The 11,415-nt window shown below is 31.9% G+C and overlaps 1 protein-coding gene across 1 annotated transcript; it reads left to right on the top strand.

Annotated features, from left to right (window-relative positions):
- The first annotated feature begins 7,262 nt into the window (after positions 1-7,262).
- On the top strand, positions 7,263-10,188 carry LOC131661275 (protein TRIGALACTOSYLDIACYLGLYCEROL 4, chloroplastic-like). The gene is made up of 5 exons (XM_058930747.1): positions 7,263-7,640; positions 7,784-8,030; positions 8,944-9,307; positions 9,409-9,746; positions 9,834-10,188. Exons 1-5 carry the CDS (start codon positions 7,372-7,374, stop codon positions 10,029-10,031), a joined length of 1,416 nt encoding a protein of 471 aa, XP_058786730.1. The 5' UTR covers positions 7,263-7,371; the 3' UTR covers positions 10,032-10,188.
- The last annotated feature ends 1,227 nt before the right edge of the window (positions 10,189-11,415 follow it).

The raw sequence follows: 11,415 nt of genomic DNA, 5'->3' as shown, positions 1-11,415 counted from the left end.
TATACATAAACATAAAAAATATTTGTAGACGAAAGATGATATTTATGAAAATATACTATTGATCCTAAATATTTTTATATACGAAAGATGATATTTATGATCCAAAAATGGTATACGGGAAAAAAAATTATTGATTTAAATGTTTTTATATACAAAAAATAGTATTTATGATCCAAAATTTTTTTATTAAAAAATAATATAAAGGAAATAAATTTATTATTGATTTAAATATTTTTATATAATTTTTTTATTATAAATTTAAATATTTTTTCTTTTTTAACTTTTTATTTAAAATAAATATATTAGGTAAACAAATGCGCGTACCAGACCAGAACCCGTGCAAACGCACGGGTTTGTTACTAGTTGAATTAAATTATAGTAAAAATTAAAAGACAATTCATTTCAAGTAAAAAGTCATTTAAATTGAATTAGAAGACAATTCATTTCAAGTAATTTTCATTTTCAGTTTTGATTCGGTTCGGATTTAGTTTTAGTTCAGTTTAGTTTCAACCTCGGTTCTAAAATTATTTGTGCATTATAATTTGGTTTACTAACCAAACATAACGATTCAGTCATTTTAATTCCAATTTGGTTCAATTCAACGGGTGAATTTCAACCATTATACTACGTGACAAAAAATAGACCTACATTATCATTTAATAAGATTTCATCATCAACTATGTCATATCAATATTTTAAAAATAAAAGTGTGATCTAGTGGGATACGCATCTCTTATTAGTTGACATTGTTAAAGATAAAAAGTAAGATTTTGTGAAATACACGTCTCTTATTGGTTGATAATGTAAAAAACATTTTACACTGACGCATATTCTTTTTTCTCATATTAAATGATCTTATAATTTTTAAGAGAACAAAATATGTCTCTCAAGCATGAGGGCTTGTAAAGGACGAAGTGCCTTAAGCTCATCATTTCTTTTGGTTGAACCTTGTAGTTTTGGGCGATTCCCTCGTTTAGAGGCGAGTCCCTCAATTAGGGGGGAGTCACCGTCCCCCATGCAAAGTATTTTCTAAGTAGCTTGTGTGTCAGTCGAAGGATGTCAAACATCACTCAAGTGATCTCAAGACGTCAAAACGCCAGTCAATTACGAAAGTTTGATCGTTTAATGGAAAAGAAGCGTGAGTGGCATTTAATGTTGCTCATGATGATTTTCATGAAAAATTGTTGTGTTATTTATCATGGTAATCAAAACCGAATCGGACCGCCCAGTTCCGATTGGACCAGAAACTGGAACCTTAACCGTTATGTTTGGACCTAAAAATCGGCATGCAGAAGAATCGGGATTTAAACCAAAAAATCGGTTAAAAACTTGAAAACCAGTGATTTAGACAATTTATAGTGTCGGACCAGATTTTGCTTTTGATTTATTAAAATATAATAAAAAATTTCGTTTTGAATCAAAATAATGCATGATTTTATTTTCTTTTTTCTTCTTAAATCACTCTAGTACACATTATCGTAGAAAAATTAAAATAAAATTTATTTTAAATTTTTTTGTTATTCTCTAAAAGTAAATTTTGTATAATTATATATAATAGATAAATACGATAAAATATAGTTCAACGCATAAAAAATAATCAGACAATGTCGCAAACAAACAATTAATAAAATTATTAGATTATTATTATATTAAAATAAAAATTTTGAACTTACCTATCTAACATATTAAAAATATAAAAAGCTATACAATAATTAAAAAAATTATTAAATATTAATCATTAAGAAATTATCAAAAAATTGTTTTACTATTTAAAAAATATAATTATTTTTGTGCACTAATATTATTATAATAACAAATATTTATTTATATATAAGCGGTTCAACCCAAGTTCAATCACTGCCCAATTTTAAAATTTTGAGTTCATAGATACACTGGTTCGATGTCCAATCCAGTTTTAATTATCTTGCTATTTATATGTGCAAGTATACACAGTCAAATAGTAGCAAGTAATGTGAAAGTAAGAGTATCGATCCCACATAAATTGCAATAACTTAAATTGATTCTCACAATAAAATTTTGTAAATGGCCATGAGAAAAAAGATAACAATAATAATTGAAAGTCACAAGTTCAGGTTGAAAAGCCAAAAGTGATAATAAGTTAAATTAATAGTGAGAGCTATATTGGGCAATGATCTATTTAATGAAGTTCATATTTTGTGTGTGTCTAATGAGATCTGACATGATAGATGAGGCATAAAGTAGTCTAGTGGTGTATGTCTACAACATCAAAGCATATGCATCAAGTCAAAAAAACAACTCTCAAGGTCTCACAATAACTTTAAATCATGTTTATCTTAACTTCTGATTTCCTCTATAATTGCAATCCTTTATCTATGAAGTGACTAATATAGTGTGTGTGTATATATATATATATATATATATATATATATATATATATATATATATATATATATATATATATATATATATATATATATATATATATATATATATATATATATATATATATATATATATATATATATATATATATATATATATATATATATATATATATATATATATATAGCATATCAAGTGAGAGCATTTTTAAATAAGAGATGAGAGGAAGAAATATTAACTATTAGATTCATCAAGAGAGAGAAATTAATAGCCTCATTAATGTATTATTATTCTCTCTCTTGATGAATCCAATGGTTGATATTTCTTCCTCTCATCTCTCATTTAAAAATGCTCTCACTTGATATGTTCCACATATATATATATATATATATATATATATATATATATATATATATATATATATATATATATATATATATATATATATATATATATATATATATATATATATATATATATATATATATCATACTGTTTTCAATCATATTTACTTATAAATTATATTGGTTAGTAGATCTCTTAACCCTTAACCAACTTTTACCTATTTCAAAGGTGATCAACCAGATAAACATATGTATATCATTATTTCACCTAGTGCAATGCATCACTTCAAATTGTACCATTTTAACACAAAATATTACTTTTCATTAAACTTTACATTGCTCAACCTTAAGAGGTTTATCTCATGGTGAACCAAAGAAATACAACAACACAAGTTTTTACAGTCATTATTTCTAAACAAAAACAAAAACAAAATATTAAAATAAGTATGACACTCTTTTATCTGCAATCTTTTAATCAACATGAGGCGAGTTCCGTTAAGCCTGGATGCTCAGTACTTCTTCAATAGAGAAAGGGTGAAAGGAACTCCCAACTTTTGGTTGACTTCTTCTTCTTCAGTAAAATATTTTTCTGAGTGATTTTTCTAGTCTCAACCTCTAAACCTCCTTCATTTCTTCAAAAATTTCATTTTTATATCCTCTAACTTTTAGGGTTTTGTCATGTCATTGGATCACGAACCTTCCAAATGTTCATTGTTTTGGCCTAAGGAAATCAGTGCATTCCTTCTCCTTTCCCTTTAATCAATATCAAGTAGTACAACTTCAACATGCAGAGGACAACACGTTCTATGGTAGGTCTGTTGCGCAGATTGACAAATAACACACATAATTCAAAGTGTAGTAGCTTTTGAAGAATTTTTTTCTTGTAGTGTTTGATCTTATCCATCTAGTTTTCCAGCTCACTTGCATTCCATTCTCCACATTGCTGTCACATTTGCCCTAATGTCATTGACCTTCACTTTTTACAACATCTTCTGACTCTAAGGTCTCTTGGGAAGTGAGGTTGAATTGATACTCCCATTATGTTGTGCCATAATTTATCATAGATCAGTCATACACAAGTGATAAACACACAAAACTCACAAAATATAGTGCCTATTGTGTTACACACAAAATGAAATTAAAAAAACAAAATCTACTTGGATTAACCTGATAAAGCTTGCCAAAAACAAAATAAAGTCATGTAATATGGGCTTAGATCTCTCATTAATATTAAGTTATCAGAAACCCAATCAAGTTTATTTCCTCACATGTGTCCCTTACGCGCGAAGTCCTTTCCATTTTCTACAACAGTTTGTTCTATTAGGCTGACATGTCGCTTGAGTTATTGGTTTCCCCTATAAAGGGCCCTGACTTACTTTTTAGGGAAACCTTTTCCTTTTCCTTTTCCTTCCCTTTTAGAATTCAAATTTTGTTTAGTTGGAGAAAATTCATAGATACAAGGGTGTTTCTTTAAGTTCAGATGGGAGAAAAGGAGATCACGGGGTTCGTCATTTTCTCAAGGATCCAAGCACCGTAAATTTTACTTACAATCTCATGTAGCAAATCATAGCTCTACTAATTCCATTGGTATGTCTCTATCACTATTGTATCCAGTTATATCATTATGGGTATGTTTGTTCTGTATATGTTCATTGGTTTGCTTATTACATCTTTATTTCATTCATTCATCTCTTACATGTTTTTTATTTTTCATGTTTGCATTTAAAGTCGGTTTAAATGCATGTCATTAATTATGTTCATATATATACTTGTTCATGCATTATTTAACCTTCCATTTATGATAATTTCAATCACTTAATTTTATGTTGATATCTTGTTGCATATTTATTTGTGTGTTTGTTGTATGTAGCATGTCTATATTCGTCATTCTACATTCGATCTTTATTGTTGTACATTCTTCTTAGTTTTTTAGATCATGTGTTCATTTAGAACTATTTCTCCTTGTTGTTGGTTTTTAGGTGTTTTAGACTAATTACCATATCTTTTTGATCTTATCAAATTAGGAGAAGTTGTAATGTGAGTCTAGAATTGTGTTATGCATTTTATGTTATGCTGTGTGTGCAATGTTTCAAGGGGAACACACATGTTTATTTTCTTTAGATTAATGTCGACTAAATTCCAAGTGAAAGCTTACCAAGCATAAAAAAAGGGAGGCTGAAGTTGCATGTTTGTAATATATTAAGGGGGAGAATCCCAATATGGCTTTGTTGCTTGTCTCTTAGCTTTCTCTTCGTCTCATTTGTTATTGTTTATTAAGTCTCCTTCACAGTTGCACGTAATTCATTTTAGCAAGCATTCAATTGTTTGTATTCGAGAATGATCATCATGCTTTCAGTCAATTGCTTGAGTTAATGGAACAATAAATATATTTGAGGTTGGTTCAAGTTATTTGGGAAGAAAAATATCAAACTATTTTGAAAACTTGAGATTTATTGTGTGTGACACGAGTCATTCACAATATATGATTCAAATCAGATCAAACAGAGGAGAACATGAAGATTCTAACGTCTGTGACTCGAATCACTGTTTACACATGATTCAAATCATGCAACATTATGACTCAAATCACAAGTTGTACATGATTCGAATCAAGGATCTCCTATTAGTCACCGCCTCATTTGATTCGAATCACACATCCTACCTGACTATAATCACAAGCTATTTCAGTTTTTCCTATTTGGTTCTGACCCATTTGACTCGAGTCAAGTTTTGTACATGACTTGAATCACGAGCCTTCATAACTCGAATCACATATAAACATGACTCGGATCAAAGGAAAATGAGCCACTTTTCTTTATGTTGATCTTGTTATACTTTACTTGATCATTTGACTCAAATCATAAATACTCTTGACTCGAATCTAACAACTAAATTTTTACCTATTTTTATGCATAATCTCTAGCACATATAAATTATTTTGTCACCTTATTAAAAAAAAAATCATAATCAACATTGTGATTTTGTGAAATCAACAATCTCTCGTTTTTGAAAACTCTAAAACTCTTGCAAATTAAACTTCTTTCATCTTCAACCTCTAGTTTTGATTTTAAATCTTGATCATAGAGATTTGCAATTGTTGAGAGAGACATGTCTTAAAACTAATAGTTCTTTAAGATTTGGTAAAGATTTTCAAGAAACTTGCAAGATTGTGGTTGTTGTGACTGATAGTGACAAATTCTAGTGAAAAGAAGGATGTTCTTCTCTCCAGGTTGACCTTGGTAGTGTTGTGTAAAAGCCTACAAACATTGTAAGAGTTATTCTCAATCTATGAACAATTCAACGCGCAAGAAATCAGTGAGATCAAGGGTGATTGCCACACACGCATAATTGGAGTAGATTGGTGATTGTATGAACTAGTGCAATATTTGTCAAAAATAGTGAAAGAATAACTTTCAATGGGAAACCATTGAAGAGTATAGTAGGCTTATGCTATGACAATATAGCTAAACCACTATACATCTCAGTGTTTTCTCTCTCATTTCAATTTTCGTAGGTTATTGGATGTTTAGATTATCGTTTCTTAGTGTAGTTTATCGTTAATGCCCGTTGATAGCAATTTATTGCATAAGTTTAAGTTTTGTTTGAATTGGAACCTAAATGAGTTTTAGTTCTGATTAAAATCTAACAGTGTTAGAATCCTACAATAATTATATTCTTATAAAGAACACAACCCGTGTAATTTACATCTTATCAATTAAATATATTGTGTGACTTTTTATGTACCGTCTATAACAATCTATCATATTTGTGAATTGTGTATTTATAATCGTGATTGGTTTCCAAATATAAGCATAAGCTATTTATTTTTGCTTTAAGACTTCTGCACGTTTGAAAAACTTTGATATCTCTTTTTGAAAAACGTTAAAATTTTTAAAAGGGTCTATTCACTCTCCTCTACTTCATATTCCTATCCAACAAGACATACCCAATACAATCAAATAGATACCCATTTAAATTTACTTAACATTGACATGACACAATACAATCAAATACAAACTATTATAATTCACATATCCCTCACAAGTCACAGTACAAAGCAGCATACACACAATACGATTTAAATACATATGTCAAACACAAATACAATACAATACACGCTAATACGATCCAATACAATAAATATAAACACATAAGGACCAACATTTTTCAAAATTAAAATATTTTATTTCGATAAACCACCACACATGTAGCTTTAATCATCTTCACCAACATTCAATAAAAATCGTATCCTAAACTTTCAAAGCTTATGTCGAGAGACCGTACAAATATAATACACTCCGCTTCTAGTTCAACACATCATTGTCTTCTCAAGACCGACTTTAGTTTTTAGATTCATTTTAGAATTTTAGTCCGAATTCTAGAAATTAAATATATTAAAATTAAATGATATCATATGATCGGTTGAAGAAGCACTACACAACTTCAATTTTTTGTGATGGATCGAACTTATTATTGGTTTTTTTAAAACATGATTTTTTGTTGGAGTCAAAGTGATTAATCCACATGGCCTAAGATAAGGGGCCACAAATTTGTTTTTCCTATTGTCTTGTTTTTCCTTTGTAAAATCCACCCCTCTCTTCTGGTTTGAACATGGAGTAAGTGCGAGAGAAGAGCAACAAGAACCAAGAGCATTTCCTTCTTCATGGTTGTGATGAGGAAACTAAGATGGGTAATGGATGGAGGAGGGTTTTGGGATTTAGACATCTCAACTCCAAAAACACTTGATGGCTTGGCTTCTCCCGTCCCAGGCGATCCTCTCCCTTTGGGTTTATCACGAGGTGCAAGACTTTCCAGACCTAGACAACTTCAATTCACGCAACTTTTCATGAACGCCCCTTTCCTTCCATCCTTTTCTCAACCTCATGGTTTCACTCTCCAACGTGTTCTCTCACTCCCCTTTTCTGATAACTGGTAATTTTTTCACTTTTCATGAATTCCCATTTACAAAGTTTCAATTTTTATATCAATTCCACCCTTTTAGTTAATGGGTACTTCTCATTCCTCTTTCATTGAGTTTATATTGGCTGATATTGTCAAGTTTGAGAGTTTTGCAGGGTTGTATTTTTACTGGGTCAGTTCAATTTGCAGAAATTCATTTCCTCTGTGAAGAACAGCGAGGAGAAACCGGCGCGGGTTTCCTCTTGGTTGAAAACCTTTGGGAGTCATCTAAAGAAGAAGTCTTTGTATGCCTTGGGATTATGTTCAGAGTTCCAGTTAACACCGGATGATACTTTACTTTTTGGCTTAGATTCATATGACTATACCGATAAACCTCGTGGGAAAGCTATCCTTCATCATAAGGTATGCATTTTTTGTAATCCTATTACAATTTTGTAAATGTTTTGCAATACTTTTATTCTCGATGATTTTTAGCATTTGTTGTTATGCTGTAACACTACAGTGCTGCAATCTGACAACATTTTGCACTAAATCGCATATCGAGGAATAATAGGGGGCTGCCCGGATTCCACTATGCTATGGCGCTAATTTGACAATACTGGGTTAATTAAGGGTTTTTCAGAGATTAGTTAATAATTAGTATGATAATGTGAGGGTGTTTAGACGAGGGAAAGAAAGAAAACCAACTGAAAGAATAACAGACCTTGGCCATTCCACATTAAGATTTGATCCTGACAGACCGCGATATATCAGTTGTCTAATAATACAACAGCTAGCTGACTAACAGACTTTGAACCATGGTCATCAAATCGAGATTCAAACAATGAATAGGAAGACCATTTTCCTAATCGTGAATTGAATCTTATCATGAATCGTAAGATACATTACCAATAAAAATATGGTATTTTTGAGTAAAAATAAATGATATAGCAAAAATTAAAAGCTGGTATATCATATTAAAAGCTGGTATATCATATTAAAAGCTGGTATATCATATAAGAACATCAAAATAATTCAAGTCATAAACCAAGTGACAAAAGAAAAGTGGCTCACTATTTTGAACAACTAACAGCTAACAGTTATGCACAGATGTGCAGAAGCTGATAATTTTTGTAACCAAACTAAAGACTAGTTTACTGAGCTGCATGAGTATATCTATAATATAGTTGATTATATATTATGCATTAGCTACCACGTGCATGTGGTGGTTAACCCAAATTTATATTAAATATATACTTTTATTTGCTTTTCTGTTGTCATATTTTGGGTTTAATTCTTTTCACTAATATGAACTTTTATTGTTGCGTGGTTGTAGTTTCCACATCATGATCTAACATTGGAAGCAGTTCATCCCGGTCTTTTTGTTGATAAGATTGGTAATTACTGGGATGTACCATTTTCAATGGCTATTGATCTTGCTTCTTCGACTACCAGTGACTCTTCTGCTGGTTATCATTTGTCTGCGCACTACGCTTCTGGGTCACCCAAGCAATTCGAGAGTATTCAAAATCAAAATGATAGAGTACCACGGACTCTACTTCCGGGCTTGACCTTCAAAAGCGTCTTTTCTTGTAGGAAAAGCATTGATATCTGGAGAAGTGAAACTCCTAAATTGAAAAGGGTACAACCATATGACATATTTCTTTCAGATCCTCGCGTGTCTGCATCAGGGATGATTGGTATGATGTCTCCGACTCACTTGGCTATTTCTATGTCACCTTAAAGTTACAGGTCCTTTTATAAAGTGCTTATTGTTTCCTTGAATTCTTTATGGTATAAGGTGCTGCTGCAACGACGTATTTTGGGGAGAATTCTGCAAGAGCACAAACAGATGACGACGGAGAACATTCTGCAGGATTGTTTCTTCAGGCTTCTGGAATAAAATCTTCTTTTTTAGCAGATTTATTTGGATCCATTTCATTTACAGCCCAACATGGAAACTTCCAAAGGCCTTTTCTAGATCTTTCTCGATTTCAGGCCCGGCTGGATTTTCCTTCTGGCTCCAAATTCCTTTCGGGTGCAACAAGTCTTACACAAGATCTTCTCAATTCTCAAAAGCCCAACTTGGAAGCTGTTCAGGCAGTTTTCCCCAATGCTACCTTATCTCTTCAGCAGCAGGTACCTTATTTCACAAGTTTTAAAATTTTGCCTGATTTGTAAGCTTCGTCCTCAAAAGACAAATTTAATTTTATTCACATCTTGCAGATTGTTGGTCCCATCAGTTTCAGAGTGGATTCAGGAATTGCGGTTGATCTGAAGAACCTTGAGTTTCCTATACAAGCACATGAACCTGTATTTGCTGTTGAGTATGCCTTGCATGTACTTGGTTCAGCAAAAGCAGTTGCGTGGTGTTGCCCCAAGCGGCAAGAGTTTATGGTAGAACTTCGATTCTTCGAGACATAAATTAATCGAACTTGGATCCTATACAGCCGACTTTATGTTGCAGCAGGATCCAATTTGGCAAAATTCATAGCCAATAGCCAACTGTAGAAATCTTCTCATTTCCTTAAAATTATAAAACACTATGGTCATGAAAGCAAGTTGGTAAATCGTCCATTAATTCTCATGTGTGCTATGACTAGGGGTGGGAATAGGCTAGGCTAGGCTAGGCTTTATAAGGCCTGGGCCTGGCCTATGATAAACTTACAAGGCCTGAGTCTGGCCTATGGCCTACTATAGGCTCGTTTTTTCAGCCTAGCCTGGCCTTTTTAAAAGCCTGGCCTGACCTGAAAGCCTATTTAAAAGCCTTTTTCTTATTAATGTTTTCAATTAGTTCATATTACTTAGAAGCCTTATAGGTCGCATATATATGAACATTTAGACCGACCTATTTAACATTTTTTTCTAATATATATGCATATATAGACCAATCTATTTAACACTTTTTCTAATATATATGCATATATAGGCCAACCTATTTAGACTAATTTTAATATATATGAAAATATAGGCCGGCCTACAAGGCTTTATAGGCTTTTTTACTAGCCTAGGCCTAACCTATTTTATTAAATAGGCTTTTAAAAAAGCCCAAGCCTGGCCTTTTTATCAAATAGGCCTGGCCTGGCCTTAAGTAGGCTAGGCTATAGGCCCCTGTAGGCCGGCCTGGCCTATTCCCACCCCTAGCTATGACTTATACAAGTAGATTTTGCTTCTCCATTTCATTGCAAATCATTATTTATCTTGTATTTATCAAAGAAATCAATCAAAGTCTTTTATTTTATTCTGTTTTTTTTTATCTTCTTTATAGCTTAAAAAATTATAATTGGAGTGTTGTTTACTTTAAAGTCATAAAACATTACACTAGAAGGTTGTAAACGAGGAAGCGGGAGAAATGAGGAGTTTAGTGGGTGAATGAGCATGAAAAAGTAGGGAATGAACGAAATAAAAGAAGAAAGCTTTTTATAGGGGAATCTAAGGGACATGAATCTAAAGGACCTCCAAACTTCCTTCATAACACGCATGCTTCTTACATTAAAAGGAATTGAACGTGACCATCTGAATAACTGATTGACATTTTCAGAATTTCAGCTGACATTTAAAACTAGTCGGGTGACATCTGGCAAATGGCTTATCCCTCTATTAAGTGGTTATATAATTAAAAAATCGATTTCAACTGAGGGACTCGCCCAAACTGAGGGACTCATTTATTGACCATAAAAGCCGCCTTTAGCTGATATACTCGCCTATTAATAATAAAAAGTTGCATTTAGTTGAGGGACTCGCCTCAAACCGAGGGACTCACCTCAAACCGAGGGACTCACCTCCTGATGATAAAAAGTTGTCTGCA

Source organism: Vicia villosa, linkage group LG3 (genome assembly GCF_029867415.1).
Source record: "Vicia villosa cultivar HV-30 ecotype Madison, WI linkage group LG3, Vvil1.0, whole genome shotgun sequence".
Classification (NCBI taxonomy): Eukaryota; Viridiplantae; Streptophyta; class Magnoliopsida; order Fabales; family Fabaceae; genus Vicia; species Vicia villosa.
The sequence above is the reverse complement of the archived record's forward strand: the minus strand, read 5'-3'. Positions and strand labels throughout refer to the sequence as shown.